Source organism: Notolepis coatsorum (assembly GCF_963971535.1).
Source record: "Notolepis coatsorum genome assembly, chromosome: 3".
Taxonomy (NCBI): Eukaryota; Metazoa; Chordata; class Actinopteri; order Aulopiformes; family Paralepididae; genus Notolepis; species Notolepis coatsorum.
Window position 1 is genome coordinate 193749954 of NC_140167.1, and position 17570 is coordinate 193767523.

Sequence of the window (17570 nt, forward strand, 5' to 3'; positions counted from 1 at the left end):
TAATTATATTGTTGCCTTTTTTTTTATTCTATTTTATTTGTACTTCTCCACTGTACCAGAATTATGACCTGTACCATGTCTTCTACTACCTGTACCTCCCAACCCCCCATGCTTCTATGATGCCTGGATTTCCCCAAGGGGATCAATAAAGGAATATCTTATCTTATTGTTAGTAAGTGATTCAAATGTCTACTGACTGGAATAAAAATTATATAAGAACGTCATTGATGGCATTGTAAAACCGCTAGCCTACATTTGTAACGTGTTCTTCCAAACAGGTACATTTGCAAATGAAATTAGAATTGCTAAAGTTATCCAATTATATAAAGCTGAGGATAGACATCAATTTAGGGGGCTATGTCTTTATTTCCCTGTTAACTTCATTGAGAAGCATGACTTATTGACAGACAGGATTTAGAACAAACAGAAACATCTTTGGCACTAATTGAGTTAATCGAAGAAATAACTAATTGTATAAACAAAAAGAAGTATGCATTGGGAGTATATAGAACTTAAAAAACTAAAATACTGACCTACTCAACAAAATGGAAAGGTATGGTATTAGAGGGGTTGTGCTGAATTGCTTGAAAAGCTAGAGTATATAGGAAACAGGCAGCAATTTGTAGATAAATAAACATGTATAAATATTACTTGTGGAGTCCCACAACGGCCAGTATTAGACCCAAAACTGTTCATTTTGTAACTAGTATCAAAGATACTGAATTTATTTTTATTTGCAAACAACACTAATATTTTTTGTTCTTGAGAAAATTTGCAACAGCTTTTGGAGGTGGTTGCAACTGAAATTAGTATATGAAAATGGTGGTTTGACCAAGCTTATACTGTTTGGAAATTGTAAAATAAACACTCACATACAAGTGATGATAGATGTCACTGTTAATATTGAAGGAGTGAAAACCAATTTCTGAGTGATATTAGACCACAGAATCTGCTGGAAACCTCACATAAAATATATACGAGCGAGCAATGTTGGTGAGTGGTTGCAGTTCTGGCAAGAACTAGACAGTAGACACATATTGGATCATAAAGCATTATACACTCTGTATTGTTCATTTGTATTACCATATCTGAATTGCTGTGTGAAGGTGAGGGGTAACATGTACAAAAGCACCATAGTCATTATGCATACTACAAAAAGCTAGGATAATAAACAACGTAGGATTTTGTGAGCACACTAACATGCTGTTTTAAAGACACATGCTTTGAAGTTCATGGATCTGATGATACTGCACAAATAATGTACCAAGCAAGAAATAATTTGCTTCTTCGCAACATACAAAAAAGATTCAGACAGAGAAGGGGTTATAAATAGAAAGGTTTAATTCAAATTAAATTAAAAATTAAAAAGGATTATGTTCATAGTCTGAAGAGTATGTGTATTTCAATTTGTGGTGAATTTGTGGAGTGATCTAGATTTTGAACTCAGGCAAAGTATAAATATAAACCAGTTCAAGAGAGTGTACAAACATATCTTTGTGAGAGGTACAGGGAGGAGGAAAGAGGAAGGGACCGTGTTTCTCTCAGGACTGAGATGCTTGCTATGTAGAGTCCCTCTATTGATGTTGGGACATGCTGGGTGGGCACCTGCATGGTGATTGTGTAAAGTTGATAAACTAAAAAGGAAGAGCTCGAGATGGAGACTGCTTTGGCTGAAAGTAGCGCGAAGCTAAATGTGCTCAATGAGTATCAAAGGTCGGAGGATGGTGGGAGTAGGCACTGCAGAGGATCAGAGGGTGGTTGGAGTAGGAGCCGCAGAGGGAGCGTGAAAGAAGTATTAACCTGCGCCTCGCCTCCTCAACCAGACAACGCAAACCATCATGCACAGCCACGGATGCTACGCATCCAACCACCACAAATGGCTCAGCGAGACTCTCATCTCTCATTCCAACATCAGTAAAGATGATGACATGCTGAAGGTCATGCAAAAACAGAACATAATTACAGAGCTCCTTGTAAAGCAGCAGAGGCAATCACAGCTACCAACAAGGGATATCCCAGTGTTCAGGGGTGACGCACTTCAATACAAGTCCTTCATTCGAGCATTCGAACACTCAATAGAACAGAAGACAGACAACGATCAAGATAAATTGTACTTCTTGGAACAATTTACAAATGGTGAACCCCAGGAGCTAGTTCGCAGCTGCGTTCACATGCAACCTAGCAGGGGCTACAAGGAAGCAAAGCGACTGCTTCACAGGCACTATGGAGACGAGCTACGGATTGCCAGCGCTTACATAGACAAGGCACTCCAATGGCCGCAGATCAAGTCTGAAGATGGAAAGGCGCTAAATGCCTATGCAATGTTTCTGGTCGGATGCCGCAACACAATGGAGGACATCGATGCAATGGAGGAAATGGATAACCCTACCAACCTACGGACGGTAGTATCCAAGTTACCCTACAAATTGAAAGAGCGTTGGCGCACTGAAGCCTACAACATCAAAGAGAGAAGAGACAAAAGAGCAAAATGTAATGACCTGGTGACCTACATAGAGCGTCAAGCCAAAATAGCAATGGATCCCCTCTTCGGTGACCTACCAGACAGCCGTCCAACCACAGTTGGAAGGAGCGAGAGGGAAAGGCCCCCAGCTAGGAAAGAGAAACGTGGGAGCTTCGCAACAACCGTCACTACGGAAGAACAAAACAAAAAAGGAAGTGCCTTTGAGAAGCCATGCATGTACTGTCAGCAAGCTCACGTCCTAGACACTTGTAGTAAAATCAAGAGTCAACCACACAAGGAACGGGTGGAGTTTTTAAAGTCAAAAGGCTTGTGCTTCGGGTGCTTGGCCATGGGCCATCTCAGCAAGTTCTGCAAGAAAAGAACAGAGTGTAAGGAATGTGCACTAAAACATCCGGACATCCTACACAAAGGCAAAGAAGAAAATTCCAACTCCCAGGAAAGGATCAATGGCGCTCAAGAAGTATCAGGCCCTCAAGTTCCCTTCACGCAAGAGGCCACCTGCCTCACTGGGGCCGGAGAAAATGAATGTGTGCCGTCAATAATACCGGTGAAAATTAAGTCAAGAAAGAGTGACAAGCACGTAGTGACATATGCTTTTTTGGATCCTGGGAGCACAGCAACGTTCATCACAGAAGGCCTGCGGAAGAAACTGAATGTTAAAGGGAAACCAACGCAAGTACTCCTCAGCACCATGGGACAAGACAAACCTGGAGGACAGAAACTCATGAACAGTTACGTGATATCAGACTTGGAGGTATGTGGGCTCGAAGATAGCAAGTTCATCGAGCTACCCAAGGCGCACACCCACAGTAACATACCGGTGCACACCGAGAACATACCCAAGCAATCCGAAATCCGGAAGTGGCCTTACCTTAATGAAGTACGCCTGCCAGAGATAGAGGCAGACGTCGGCCTACTTATAGGAGCGAACTTTGCGGAAGCAATGGAGCCATGGCACATGGTCGAAATGGAGGACCTTACGCGGTCAAGACTGTCATAGGCTGGGTTGTGAACGGACCCATGAGGAAGGAGCAGAGTGGTGAGAGCAACCAACCTCACTGCTCGGTGAACAGGATCACCATCACGTCATCCCCAAGCATCGCATCGTATGCGTTGAAGAGAACCGCAGAAGATCACAAAGCCACTGCGCCCCCAGAAGCCGTTCAAACAGTCCTAAACAGTTTCGTAAACGACTGCTTGAAGATCGTGGCATCGGAAAAAGACGCAGTGACCTTGGCTAAAGATCTTCGCACCTTGTGTGCCAGCGGAGGATTCACCTTGACAAAATGGACTAGCCATGACAGGAAAGGACTCATGTCCATCCCAGAAGAACACAGAGATAAAGAAATGAAGAACTTGGATCTTAGTTCTGAAGTTCTACCTATCGAGAGAGCGCTCGGCATACAGTGGGATACAGAAACCGACACTTTCACCCCAGACAAGCCGATGACGAGAAGGGGAATCTTGTCCATCGTCAACTCCATCTACGACCCCCTCGGCTTACTGGCGCCGGTCATCTTGCCTGCTAAACTCCTGCTGAAAGATCTGTGTAAGGAGATACGTGGATGGGATGAAGACATCTGTGAAAAGCATGCAGAGAATTGGAAAGGATGGATAAAAGATGTTACTCACCTCTCCAACTTCCAAGTGAACAGGTGCTTGAAACCTGCTGACTTTGGACGCACTGCTACAGCGCAGTTGCACCACTTTTCAGATGCTTCAGAGTATGCCTACGGCACTGCAACTTACCTGTTACTAGAGAACAAGCAAGGCAAGAAACATTGCTCCCTCATGATGGGCAAATCAAGAGTAGCCTCACTCAAACAAGTCACAATCCCCAGACTAAAACTGACAGCGGCAGTCGTTGCTGTGAAGATAGACAAGATGCTGCGTCAAGAACTTCAAGTTCCGCTACAACCATCTACCTTCTGGACTGATAGCACCACAGTGCTCAGATACATAGACAATGACACTGCTCGCTTCAAAACCTTCGTGGCAAACAGAATCAACCTGATCCGAAAAGCCACCAAGCCTTCCCAATGGAAGTATGTAAAAACAACAGAAAACCCAGCGGATCAGTCCAGCAGAGGCCTGAAGGCCAAGAACTTGGCACAATCAAGGACGTGGATCAACGGGCCAAGTTTCCTGCTGAACAAAGCGTGTGACTGGCCGGAACAACCCGTGCAAAGGAAGGAAAGCCTTCAAGACGACCCAGAGGTCAAGAACACGGCGACGGTCAACACAATCAAAGTCAAAGATGACATGGAACCAGTGTGCAAGCTGGTCGAGTACTACTCGGAATGGCAGAAACTAAAAAGAGCTGTGGCATGGATTCTAAAATTAAGGAGGACTCTGCAACAACTGAAAGAGGAAAGAAATGAGTCATCACGGAGAATCACCCAAACAGAAAAGGACCCTGAAAAGCAAAACGTCCAGGCTAAAGCCAAAGGTAAAAATAAAAACCAAGACCAACGTACTGGAAAGGCCAGTAAACAAACTGTGCTTGCTAGAGGAAGCAACATGAGAGGAGGACTGAATAAGAATAGTCCTCAAAGTGCGCCGGTTCATGGACTTTATAATTTGTTTAGTAATTGCTTAGCCCTCCTGCCTAACCAATTAGGGGCCGGTTAATGTAGGAGCCAATTTAGGGCTTAGGAATGTCATGTGAGGAATGTCAGAATGTTAGGAATGTCATGTGACTACTTAGCGTCAGCTGGGTAGCAGGCAGCAGCAGTTTTTGTGAATGAACTCAGAGTAGTGGTATCGTTATAGTTTTTTGACCGTGCGAACAGCGATTTAACATGTTATGTTTTTCTTTTATTTATTAAATACTAAACGGTACACTGTGGTCCTGTCGTGCGCGTTCAGACTCCCGTTAATGACCTACTCTGCTTCAATGGTGTGCGAAACTCAAAGACTGTCGGATATATACACCTACAAGTAAGGTAATCATTTTAATTTATATATGGTGAACTTGAAGGTAGCTAATTATGTGTTTATGATAAACATGAAGTCCACTCTTTAAGTTATAAGAAAGGGGGTATTAAGACTTATTTTCTACTCCTTTTTGGGAATATAATATTTATTTATGGGGAATTTGCCTCATGTTTACCATTCATTTTATTGGTTATTCTTTTTTATGTGCTTATTTTCTTGTCATTTGTTACATGTTCAAAGTAAAACAATATTTCCATTCTAAAGGCCTAATATTTCCTATTCTTATAGCTTTCTTTTTCCTGACTGTGATTCAAGTTATAGACACCATATTCATAAGCATCACGAGGCCTACAAGATCTTTCTGGGTCTTGTATTATTAGTCAGTTTAGTTGTGTGGTGGTGAAAGTGGTGGGAAATGTTTATAGACGATGTCATGTCTGGGATTGTCAGACAATGAGCCACATGTTTACTCTCTGGTCTACTGCTCCCTCAATTAAGGCTCTTACAGAGCTCCTCGGTGTGGCAGAGACCAGCACGACAATATAAGCATCTGAAACAGGAGACATCGAGCAGGCTGCTTCATTATTAATCAGGCAGGGAAACTTAGACCGATATTACGTATTGACCAACCTAATCCTTCCCAAGTTTGTCATCACATTCAGTAATGTGGGCAAAAAGTAAAAATGTGTTTTCGTGTTATTTACAATATTTAAAAAAAATTAAGCGGCTAATAGGCCAACACGTTGGTCAACTGACAATATAGGCCCATATATCTTGATGCATTGCAGCTGATGTTCTGGCCATAGACGATTATGAGTCTTACTGGGCACTCCAGCAGGTGCCGGTCAGGACATCCGACACGCAAAAGCAGCTCAATAGCAACAATGACAACAGAGTGGGTAGAGTTACGGGCCCGTTGCTATGGTGCAAAACACCGGAACACTCAAACAGTTTCGTGGAGTAATAGACATTAACGGGCTCGACATTATTAGACCAGTGTTTGCTGTTTAATCGCTGCTACGGCTCCAATTCCAGACGCCTGGGTGTTTTCAGCACCATGGACAGCGACGCGTCATATACGAAAAGGTTCTCGGCCTTGAGCAGAGGTTATGGGTGGACTGTGGATACATCACCAGGGCAAAGGGATATAATGGAATCCTGAAACGGTCCAGTTAAGACTTAAGAGGAATGTTCAGGAAGATTAATAATGCGTTTCGTCCGAACCACCACCACCACGGACACACGGCTCACGACGGTGGTGTTCGGTCTGAGCAGGACTACCACAACGCCTGCACAGTGAGGCTGGTGCGAAGCACTTCCATGCTCGTAGTGGGAGAAAAAACACAAGCGACTACAAGCGGCTCTACTTTAAAACGGAGCAAAAGTTCTGTAAGTATCGTCGAGTCCACCTTGTACTATTACCAAAGGCAGGAAGACCGCATATGGCTGTACTCTCAGAATAAAAACTGCTTGGAATATTTGGAAGAACTCGTCGCTTTGAGACGACAATACACAAAGAGCGTCAACGATCTAAAAAGCAACGAGACCAAGAAGACCACGGTTTCCTACAAGAAGAAACCTGCACCCCCGCCGCCCACGAAGAACGCACAGGTAGGTTAACGCAGCAGTTGTAACTTGTGATTGAATGTACCTTGTCCCTTGAGCAGTGGAAATGTGCCAGCGAAGAACACCAAACCTTATTGGTCCTCATTTCTTAAATTACAGATTTCGAGAGCCAAACCCTCCGCCCCTCCTGTACCAAGCGAGGAGGACACGTTAGACTTCTTTGACTCAGTCATCGCCAGCTGTGACCCTGAACCTGCTGCATGCAAACCTCACGTAGATGATGGAAATGCTGACGTAGATTTTATTGGTGAGTTTTTTTAGTCTTCAACCCTTTCACTGCCAGTCTGCCACACGACGAAAGGGTTAACCTTCTGTGTATTGTCGCAGTGAAAGGGTTAAGCGTTTTGGTAGTGCGGCGGTGACAGGGTTAAAAGGCGATACGAGCTGTTGCCTGTTAACTAGATATTTTATTTTAAAACAGATAACTCTTTCTCTCGTCAGTGGCCACGAGCTCCAGTGAGCACGACCTGCACTCCAACTGGGTTCTGCGGGTTCCTCGAGACACCGACGAGTCCAAGGCGCAGAAGGTGCCAGAGTGCGTCAAAGACAAGGCTCAAAAGAAGAAGAACAGCAGCAGCAGCGGGTCCACAAGCAGCAGACTGCGGCTCCAGAGGAACCCCATCCACCTGCCCAAAGTGGTGGAGAGCGCGTTCCAGACGCTGCGCTTCAAGCCCAAATTAAAAAAGCACTAAAGGTTGTTGACGAGACATTTTAAACCATCAGCACTGCCAGATGCTCACAGAGACAGGCAGGCACAGCCTAATGATTTATCCCACCAGTCGACACTCGCAAGCTGGGTCAAGTAAAAAAAAAATTTGTTTAGTTTGCGTGACGATCCTAATGCGATCTGACCATGTTTTAAATATAGGCTAATTCAAACAGCATGGTTTTCAATCAGTAGTACTACAAGCAGGCATAGGACTTTTGGGTTGAAGACGAGACTCGACAACAATTAGTTAATACTCCCTGCGAGGGAATGAATGACACGCAACACATTTAAAATGCATGCGGGGCTCGGGCCACTTTATACACAATGTACCATATCTCCCCAATAAAGTTACCTATTTCTGCAATATCACAGAAAGCAGGTTAAGTATTTTAACATAGACCAAATACGTTTCAAAGAATGAAATGCCTTTCCACTTTTTATTTCTCCAATTTGGTCCATATTTATGCTACATTGAATAAACTGCTCATATGAGTCATTCAAACCATAAAAGACCAAGGGAGTTACAAACCTCACAATAATGAACAGAATGACATGCCATTATTCCTTACGCTCATGAGTCACTTCACATATGTATACATTTACCAATGTCATATTCAAAACGTATTCAATAATTAAAAAGGATACAAAATGGGCGGTCAGGTGGCGTAACGGAGATTGCGTTAGTCACCAAACCCCGGAGCGGCTAGATTCGCCTGTTCGAATCCAGCTCACAGCTCCGGGGTTGTCACCAGCTTGGCTGGCCGTTCACACTAATACAATTGGCAGTATTAGAGGGTGGGAGAAGCTGGCGGGGTGGGTCCGGGTTGTTGTAAACAGCGACTCCTACAGTTCGGTCGGGGCGCCTGCTAAGCGCGGATAGGACTTGAGTGGGATAGTGTGATCCTTCCACATGAGAATCCGCGCTGCCAGGTGAAAAGAAGCGGTTGATTCGCTGGACGTGTGTCGGAGGAAGCATGTGATAGCCTCCACTCTCCCAGACCGACTGTGGGGGGTAAGTGCGCAGCGACCAGGAAGGGGATTGGGAATTGGCATAACGACTAACATTGGGATGGGAGAAAATCGGAGGAAAAATGGAGGGGGAAAAAGATCAATAAAAAAAAAAGGATACATAATACATTTTATTTTCTTTAATACAAAAAAGTGTGACATAAACATCCGTATACGAAGCAAGCCAGAGATGAAGCACATGATCAGGTTCACTTCTTCTCCGCTTTGACCTTGGGGCTGAAGAAGGACGCCATTGTCTTCATGCCAGTCTTGTCCACCTTCGCCAGACTTTTCTGAGCTGCACTCATCTTCTTTTGTGGCTGGAAAGAGGAGCGAAAAATAAGCAATCAGTGGCAGACCTCGATAACCTTGTGCATAGTGGAGAATTTATTACACATCATGAAGTTCATTTCAATTGGGAGTAAAAAAAATAAGAAATAAAAAACATTGGAAAAAAGCTTTTCAAAAGCAAAACTACAAACTCTATAGAAGCGCTGAATATCTTCCTACAAACAACTCTACAGTATAGAAGCACTGAATGTCTTTTGACAAACATCCATCTCCAATGGTAAAAAAATTACTGAAAAAAATAACACACACAAGAGATAATCATTACATAAACAGATAAGAGCCGAGAGTTGATGGTAAAAGCAGCTCAGAGCTAGACTCGCACCGATCACCCCCCCCCCCTTCCCCCTGGGTGTATTCACTGCAGATTGCTCCACATGCACTCACTTTGCGAAAATCGGCACTGTTGAATTTGGTGTAGTCCTCTCCCGCCTCCACGGGCTTGTCTGCGAGTTTCCGCTTCTGCCGAACCAGGAAGAAAAAGTTTCACCAAAGCGAGACCAGATTCTAAACCATGCTAGCTTGTATGATGCTGCAAGGTTAAGAGTGTTAAGTGGAGGACAAGTGAACGGAGTGTACCGTGGGCCAGGGTAGAAACTTATTTCATAATTTATGAGCCAATTTCATCAAAACTCTAGTTGATGAGAAACTAAGTGATGATGTCAGAGTAGCGATTCACTTTTTTTTATGATTTATTCTTTATAGTAGTATTTCATAACTTTCAGGGGCTTCCCCCCCCCCCCCCTCAAACACCTGATAATATTCTACCCTATACAATGACAGAAATATATCAGAAAAGAGAAATACATAACACATTGCTACAGTGGCATATAGAGCAGGAAAACCTAACCCTGTGTAACTCTGGGAAATGCAAAGAGAAATACCTTGGATGGTGGCTCTACCTCCTTGGGACTTGTGAGTTCTGGTAACCTGTGTTATAATCAAGATGAGAAATATGTTTGTTTTTTCCCGCTTTCTCCATATTTTTCGTAAAGATAGTGAGTCACGATGACTTATGATAATGCATTGTAATGACGTCAGTGAACATACTGCAAGTGCTTGAGGAGGGTTTTGCTAAGGTCTTCAGTGATGTACTCCGATATCAAGCCATGGGCGTAGCGCAGGTAATCCTCTGTGACAACGGAGAGATGGCAGTCATTAAAACACTACAATGAAGGGAACAGATCACCAATGCCACCCAACTGTGCTCAGTGTAATGCGAGTGATGACAGTGATTTTCAATATGAATCATTTCAATATGAACATACACTGGTGAATGAATAAAAATTTCAATAACGCATGGCATTACGCTCATTATAAAAAATAAAGAAATATTACTGTAAAAAGGAAAGACATGCAAGTGTTTTGTGTACTATGATATTGATAGTGGTCATAGTGCCATCCGCGCTGGTTAATATTACATAAGCGAGATAAAAACAAGTGAATAAAAACTGGATGGAAACCGAGAGAGGACGTTTGCACGTTTAACCCTTTCACTACCACACTACAGAAGGAAGGGTTAACCCTTTGGTAGTGTGGTAGTGAAAGGGTTAAAAGCAGCCAGGGGAGCTCCCTTTACCGTTGTGAAGGTCAGACTCGTGCTTCACTCGGATATACGTTGTAGACTTCACTCCTTCCCCCACGGAGATGTTGCTCTTCTGGAGGGCCTTCACCGTTCTGTTCACCTGGAGCCACAAAAACAAACACTTTGCTATTCCACCATGTAAATAATGAAATATAATAATAACAATAATTCTCTGTCTGTCACTATAACCAATGGAAATGCTAGAAATGGTCAAGTGGGCTGGGAGAACCAATGGAAAATTCCTAACGTTTCTCAATAGTCCAGTCCGCTCCACAGAACGGGCCGTCAGACAGAAGTGCTTGTTGCGCGTAATGTAGGATAGAGAGACACTCGTCTCTGGTTTTATAATAAAATGGCAAAAAGACAAAGGTATAATGTTCAGTGCAAACATGTATTATATATAATAATGGAAAGTAGAAAAAAACTGCTCGTTTACAGTTTATTATGCCACCTATGCAGCTAGTTTATTTTGATCCATTTTCTGCCTCTGCCACAAATGCATTTCTTAGTTATAATGTGGTCTGTCACAGAGTTAAAACATTTTTTACTATCAATTTATTAAATTAGCCATTGTTTTTGGTTCTGGCCCGTCATATAATGGCTTGGAAAACAATTGGCCTGAGGCCAAACTTAATTGCTGACCCCTGCTGTAAACAAATGTAAAAAGAAAAGCAAAGTAAATTTGCTTTGATTTCTCACGTTGTGGTTCTTTCTATACATTCGGACACTGTTTTAATATGGTATCTGCCTATTATCTGATAACAGTATCAGTATATCTCTAGACATGTGGTTTGATTCTTCACCTCAGCAGAGTTACAGCTCCAACCGTAGGCCAGGTGGTCTAGAAATCACTTATTTTCACCTTAGCAATAGGGTTGGACAATATGTCGATATCTATCATTTATAGTTTGTGTTATCTTGTTGTGTTTTTATATAGTGAATGCTGATGCACAATTCTGCTGCCTGAATAAATTACAAATGCAAATATTAAGAATTCTCAGTGAGACAGATTTCTCACAATGTCAACTGAATATCTCTTTTTTGTGAACAAATGTTATATTATATTATATATATATTATCAACTGAATATCTCAAATGAAAATGTGTTTCAGATGAATAGTGTATGCATCATCCCATTACATGCAATCCAGTATGAACATCAACCAGATTGTCTACCATGTGATTTTCCATACCATAGCAGATATGATACACTTTTTCTTCATATTACCCAGCACAATACAATTGATGTACAATTGTATTACAGTACACATCTAAGTATCGCAAGAGTAAATATGTTCAAATGACTCGACCAAACCCTAGCTGCCTCCATTGCATTTGCATCACCTGGCCTGGCCATCCATATGAAGTGGAAATCAAATAATAATCAAATCATTAATTGTATACAATAAAATAATTTATACAATGTATATCATTTATACATTGGGTCGGAGAGATGATGTCTTCTGTGAAATTAGCATTAAGAAAATCCAGATACTCAGTGGGTGGGTCACGACATAAGTTTTACGCAACACGGTCTCCTGTTATAAGACATGTAGAAACTCTGTCTCTTGCTTAAACATGACATGTAATAGGCCTAGCATTTGGAAGAATACAAATGATTGCCCATATTTGTAAGATGCCATTGTTTTGGATAAATAATTTCCTTTTTCCTCTGGCTTGCCTTGCAGATGTACGTGTGTGAGTCTGTTTGTATATTGTTGTCTATATGTATTGTTGTATGTATGTAGAGACCTTGGGAGGAAGGGGGAGGGGGGGTTAGTATAGGAAATGTAATTTGTACCGATGTACCTTGTTTCACATTTCCCCATTTGAAAAATACATACGATAAAGTTCATAAAACTAAATAAAATTAAATAAACATTGCAAACTCAAGAAAAGCTTTGTAGATTATTTCCTGATGCAGTTCTAGGCCAATGCTACCATACTTTATACGCCATATGGAGGACTGATTGAATAAAAATCTGTTCCAACTGAATCATGGATGATATTGCTAGGCTAGAGTTATCCTTGAAACTAGAGTTATGCTTTGAATAAATGAACAGTCTACCTTTTTCTCTAACCAGTCCAGGGTCCTCTCCTGGCTGTATCTGTGAAATTTCAGGCTCCCCACCTCTGGAAGTAAGAAACGCAGCATTTAAAAACAGGAGAGATACACACCGTCGTTAGATTCATAGTAAGTACAGTACAGCAGAGGTGGGATTAAAACACACATTTGGATAGCAGGGTTCCTGCAGGTTTCAACAATAGAATACCTATTTCACGGCTATACTGGCAAAAAAGTATGAAGGGAAATTACTATGAAAAGTATTCTTTCTTAAATTCATACACACGTTTGAATAAGCTGCGGTAGTGCAGTCAAATCTATATTGATTTGACTATTCAGACCCACATTTCCTGTGACAATTTTCACTTTGTATGGCTGTTGACAATGATATCGGTGTTACATTGAGTGAAGCAAACAAGATGGCCATCACTCAATAGCTGCAGATATTCTATACCTAGACCTACATCACAATGCATCAGTGTAACATACTGAATTCTTTTTAACCATGTTGTGATGGCACATAATCATAATTTAGGTTCACTAAATGCAAAAAGGGAATTGCCAACTGAAATAATGGTAATAACACTTTTAGGGCTGTGATATAGGATATTTCCATTTCACTAATAGCCTTATGAATGTGCAAGCATTTTAATAAGACGACTTAGAAATAGAAATAATGTCTATGTGATTCCAAAGATTTATCCAGTCAATTTCAACTTTCAGCATCCATAGAGTGCATTTAAACTGCCCCATACATTGGTACAATTCATATCAGATTCAGATAGTTTTATTTGCCATATGAAACAAGTACAATGGAATTCTTACTCTCCATTTGCTCCACAGCATAAAAAGAAATGAACAATTAATAATAAAAAGTGCAATAGGGCTGGGAGGTATATGGAGGTATACCATCACGGATCCATGCAAAGGTAAGGATTACAATACCGGCATATATTACATATCATAAAAAAATATATATTTCAATAAACCTGAAGCGAAGATAATTCTATGGAGCATTCTATGAAAATCGTCTTTTAGTGGAATATTCCACAACGTTGATATTCGTCTGCCTTTTTATGAATCGTTTTCAAATAAACGCTAGATGATCAATATTATACGTGCACGCACGCACATTACGGCCGCGCACTGATAATCGCTCCGTTGATTTCCTCACAGACTTTTACAGTGAAACCGAAAGAAGACATTTCACAAAACAGCTTATAACTTCATCAAACTTACTCTGATTATCCTACCACTGATAACATAGAGTCCTTACCTGACATCAGATGGTATCCAACTGGTATATTCCAATTCCTGATCACCATTCGAAAAAATCGATACGTGTATGGATCCAACGCGATACAGTAGAACTCCATGATCCGCGGGGATCTGAGGCTCCAGAATGAACTCTAGTAACCCCGGCTGGATCAGTGAACTGGAAAATGTGGAGTACCGGATTTTTTCCCCCATTCATTTTCATTGAGTCCATTCCAAAATCACTTATGTCATCTGGGAGACGACAGGGGGCGCTTTTTTCCACAGTGATCGCTGGCGCCCCTCGGCTATACTTGGGTAGGCTCGGGTGATGCAATAATTTTTCAGATCGCAAAAAAAATAATAATAATAATAATAATTCCGAGAAATCTCGTGAGTGGCACGCAACCACCTATAAAAAACCAGAGAAATCTTGTGAGTGGCACTGAAAGAGTTAATATGGAACTAATGTCATGTTTATCGCAATTATTTCTGGGATAATATATCATCCAAAAATAGTTATGGTGACTACACACTGTATATATTTTTTATTCAATTAATTTAAAGATTAGTCAAAGATAATAGATGATTTGAATGAAATTGTACTGTAAGATAAGACAATGTTGTCATCATCACATTGTAATTTGGAGAACAAAATACCGTCATATATACATTACACCATCAAAACTACCAAAATGTTTGCAATATGACATTTTGGCCATACCATACAAGTAAAGTCGTGACTACCTAATCAAAATCTAGTCTTTTATCTATTTTAGTCATGCAAGTTCTCAACTTTGCGACTCGAGTCCCCCACACCTCTGAGGTACAGTATTAACCTCTGACCTTTTTCTTCAGCAACTTGGTGCAGTGAGGCTAGGGAGCGTGTGCAACTAAGGAGCCTGGAGCATGCTGGGAATTCTTCATCCATTGCTATTTGATCAACAGGCTGGAAGTTCCCCTGAGGTACAGATGACATCATAGAGATTAGTAGATTCCAGTGTTAAGGCACAATAGATACAAAATGACAAAAGAAAGAAGCACAAGAATATATGACATCACAGTCACATCATCACAAAAATGACATTGTAGCATATTAATCCAAATATGCATAAAGGCAGCCATTACATATTCTTGGCAAGAAAAGGATAATGTCAGCATATGTCAACGTTAATATAACTTACCTCTATACCAGCTTTCATTAAATATGGTAGAATAAGGTACAGTGGATCCATGGGGGTAACATAGAGAAGTCTCCCATCTGTCAGAATGAAAAAGAACAATCAAAATCAGTGTGTACACTTGATGACATATATTCCATTGTGGATAAATGCATGTGAATGAATGAGTGGGATGAAGTGCGAAGATATGCTTTATTCAGGTTAAAACTGTGATATTTCTGGGTTGCTAGGATCTTCATCAGACATGTGCCCCGTAGGGCTGGGCGATTAATCGATATTTCGATTAATTCTAATTAATGATTTAGGATGATTTTGAAAAATGTAAACAGATTTAAAAAAAAAAAAAAAAAACAAGGCCGGCACTCATCATCATTAGGTGGCTTCTTCGTTCCGAAGGTTGCCTATCACTCTCCAACCCATTCTGTCCCCACTTCTTCTCTCCAACTCCGTGACTCCGCCTCTCACTCCACTCCAATCACAGACATCGTCTACCCAGCCTCTTCTTGGTCTTCCACTTCCTCTCTTTCCATCCACCTTCCCCATCACCACCTTCTTGAACATCTCCCCGCTGGATCCTCTCAGAACATGCCCGCACAACTCCATCTTTCTCTTTTTCAACCTCTCCAGCAGCTGTCCCCCTTGCATATCCGCTCTTCTCAGTACCTCCTCATTCTTGATCTTATCCTTCCATGTTATCTTCAGCATCTTCCTCAGTGTCCACATTTCAAAAGAGTCTATCATCCTCTTTGCCTCTTCATTCAGCGTCCATGCTTCTGCTCCGTATGAAAAGACTGACATAACATAAGTTTCCAAAATCCTGGTCTTCGTTTTCCAACTTATGTTTCTTCTCAATAATTCTTTATGGTTCCAGAATGCGCCCTTTGCAATTCCGGTTCTTCTCTTAATGTCCATGTTAGCTCTTCCACCTTCACTGATCCAGCTTCCAAGGTACATGTACTCCTTCACTTGTTCAAGTTTTTCTCCATCCACCTGTATTTTACAAACAGTTCCTGGTGTTTTTTCAATGATCATTACTTTAGTTTTCTTTGTGTTTAGTGACATTCCATAGTTTTTGCATTCGACATTCAGCTTATTCATCATGTCCTGTAGATCTTCTTGACAGTTACAGACTATAGCAGTGTCATCCGCGTATCTTATATTGGTGATGTTCTCTTCGCCAAGTTTTACTCCTTTCCCTCCTCTCAGACCTTTTTTCATCAGTGATTCACTGTACATATTAAAGAGTACAGGGGACAAGATGCATCCTTGTCTTACACCCTTCTCCACCGGGAAGTCTCTTGATTTCTCCTTTCCTATTCTAACATTAGCCTTCTGCCTCCAGTATAAGTTGGCAATTATTCTTCGGTCAGAAACTGGTATTTTGAATTCTTCCATTGTTCTCATCAATGTTGTATGTTCAACTCTGTCGAAGGCCTTCGTGAAATCGATGAAGCAAATATACAGCTTCTTCTGTTGGTCTATCGATTTTTCACCAATGATTCTGAGTTGGCAGATTGCATCTCTTGTTCCTTTTCCTTTGCGAAAACCCATTTGGCTATCCGAGAGCTGATGTTCAATTATGGGTTCTATTCTGTTCTTGATGATTTTCAGGAGTACTTTTGATGCATGAGATATCAAACTGATAAGTCCTGTAATTGTTGCATTCTGTGGCTCTTCCGGTCTTTGGGATCGGAATGAACATTGATTTTAGGAAATCATTTGGAATATTTCCTGAGTTATAGATGTTGTTTACCAGTTTCACAAGGAGCTCGATGCATCGGTCACCAGAGTTCTTAATCAGTTCAGCAGGGATCTCATCCTCGCCGGGCGATCTGTCCGTGGCCAGTGACTTCACAGCCTCTTCAACTTCTTTTTTCGTGATCTGGACTTTTTCTATCTCTTCTAGACTAATTCCTGTGTCTGATGTTCTGTTCTGGTCTTTGTATAGTGTTTCCACATACTCTGCCCATCTATTGATTATTTCCTTCTCGTCAAGGAGCAGTTTTCCTTCTTTGTCTCTGACACCTTGGGTTGTTTTTTTCCTCTTCCTTGTTAGTTGTTGGATCTTGTTGTACATGAGAGGGTTGTGCTTCTTATCTAGATCTTCAATTTCCTTGCATTTTTCTTTGTAATACTTCTCTTTTGCATCTCTACACATCTTCTGTACTTTTCGTTTTGCTCTGTTGTATTCAGTTTTTCTGTCTGCATTCTTCATGTCTGCTCTCTTTTTCATCTCATCCAGAATGTCTTTCGTCATCCACTCTTGTTTCTCAACTTTTTCTGGTTTACCACAGATTATGTCTGCAACGCTTCCCAGTTTTTCTTTCAGTTTTGTCCATAGTTCTTGTGGATCTTCAATATCTGCTAACTCTCTA

General features: G+C 41.3%; 2 protein-coding genes across 3 annotated transcripts in view; one reads left to right on the plus strand and one right to left on the minus strand.

The window, feature by feature from the left end:
• Window positions 1-6607: 6607 nt before the first annotated feature.
• c9h13orf42 (chromosome 9 C13orf42 homolog) lies at window positions 6608-7737 on the plus strand (the record flags this gene model as incomplete). The annotated part of the gene is made up of 3 exons (XM_084311492.1): window positions 6608-7030; window positions 7145-7292; window positions 7487-7737. The coding sequence occupies 3 exons, from the start codon at window positions 6608-6610 to the stop codon at window positions 7735-7737; spliced, it is 822 nt and encodes a 273-aa protein (XP_084167618.1).
• Window positions 7738-8665: 928 nt separating this feature from the next.
• The window catches only part of rnaseh2b (ribonuclease H2, subunit B), a 78095-nt gene continuing 69190 nt past the window's right edge, over window positions 8666-17570 (minus strand). The window contains exons 3-10 of one of the 2 annotated variants that reach the window (XM_084310097.1): window positions 15199-15275; window positions 14861-14975; window positions 12764-12828; window positions 10690-10795; window positions 10161-10242; window positions 9995-10040; window positions 9498-9572; window positions 8666-9082 (exon numbers count right to left, since the gene is read on the minus strand). In XM_084310097.1, the coding sequence (XP_084166223.1) occupies window positions 8972-9082; window positions 9498-9572; window positions 9995-10040; window positions 10161-10242; window positions 10690-10795; window positions 12764-12828; window positions 14861-14975; window positions 15199-15275 (677 nt within the window). In that variant the 3' untranslated portion in view covers window positions 8666-8971. The remainder of the gene's footprint in view (window positions 9083-9497; window positions 9573-9994; window positions 10041-10160; window positions 10243-10689; window positions 10796-12763; window positions 12829-14860; window positions 14976-15198; window positions 15276-17570) is intronic. The other variant, XM_084310096.1, reaches the window with a different exon arrangement.